This window comes from Aspergillus sydowii, assembly GCF_001890705.1.
Source record: "Aspergillus sydowii CBS 593.65 unplaced genomic scaffold ASPSYscaffold_22, whole genome shotgun sequence".
Classification (NCBI taxonomy): domain Eukaryota; kingdom Fungi; phylum Ascomycota; class Eurotiomycetes; order Eurotiales; family Aspergillaceae; genus Aspergillus; species Aspergillus sydowii.
The window spans coordinates 129,218-130,012 of NW_024467880.1; the positions used below are offsets into that span (position 1 = coordinate 129,218).

The 795-nt window shown below is 52.8% G+C and overlaps 1 protein-coding gene across 1 annotated transcript in view; it reads right to left on the bottom strand.

Annotated features, from left to right (window-relative positions):
• ASPSYDRAFT_52164 (uncharacterized protein) overlaps nt 1–795 on the bottom strand; it is a 1,342-nt gene that overhangs the window by 59 nt on the left and 488 nt on the right. The window contains exons 1-3 of the mRNA XM_040848438.1: nt 776–795; nt 623–728; nt 1–567 (exon numbers count right to left, since the gene is read on the bottom strand). The exon at nt 1–567 is cut by the window's left edge and continues 59 nt beyond it; the exon at nt 776–795 is cut by the window's right edge and continues 488 nt beyond it. Coding sequence (XP_040696077.1) covers nt 308–567; nt 623–728; nt 776–795 — 386 coding nt within the window. The 3' untranslated portion in view covers nt 1–307. The remainder of the gene's footprint in view (nt 568–622; nt 729–775) is intronic.

Genomic DNA, 795 nt, shown 5'->3' on the forward strand with positions numbered 1-795 from the left:
TTCAAGTTCATCAAACTCAAAGAGGTCCAAGAAGCCCATCGGCGTGAAGTATATCTCGGTGACCCGGGACGGAGTGCCTGAGCCATCGGGCTCGGTGGATCCCCTAGCCACCGTACGTACCCAATTTATCCAGAACATAATTGCACTATTTAGTCCGGCGCATACCTAGTGACATTGGATAGCGATCTACTTATTCCAGCGTAGCGGGCAACGGGCGAAAAACGACTCTGTGATATGCCGTCTTGTTAACTAGGTTGGCGAGCAATTTCAGGTTCCCGTCACCAGCTTGACACTGCAGCAATGGGTGCTATGAAAGAACGCGCGTCGGCGTCAGCGTCAACCGTGTGGGCGTGAAAGCAGTTGCGATTACCTGCAATAGCCTTTCCAGCTGACCATCAGAGTAGTCTTCGCCAAGACGGGCCGCGAAATCCAGGACGTCGTCTCTCCAACGATAGTCCGCCCCGTTTCTTCGCATCAGCTGGTTCACAATGTCCCGCAAGTCGGCCAGTCTCAGGCTGGCTGCGTTTATGTCGGCCGGCTTGATTGCACGGCTGCGCTGGACACCATCTGGGAATCTGTCAGCGTAGACAGGGATAAGTACTTCTCCCCTCGGATGACTTACAAAGTTTAGCTTGGCCCTCCTGGGTAATCACAATATGTTCTTGAGCGAGATCTTTGCCTGGTAGAACGAGGCCATTGNCACAGAGAAGTTTGATGCCCTCTATAATCTTCCAACGGTCAGTTCTCCGCTTAGGCTAGAAAGACGTATCCGTACCGGTCGGATGATATGGCCAA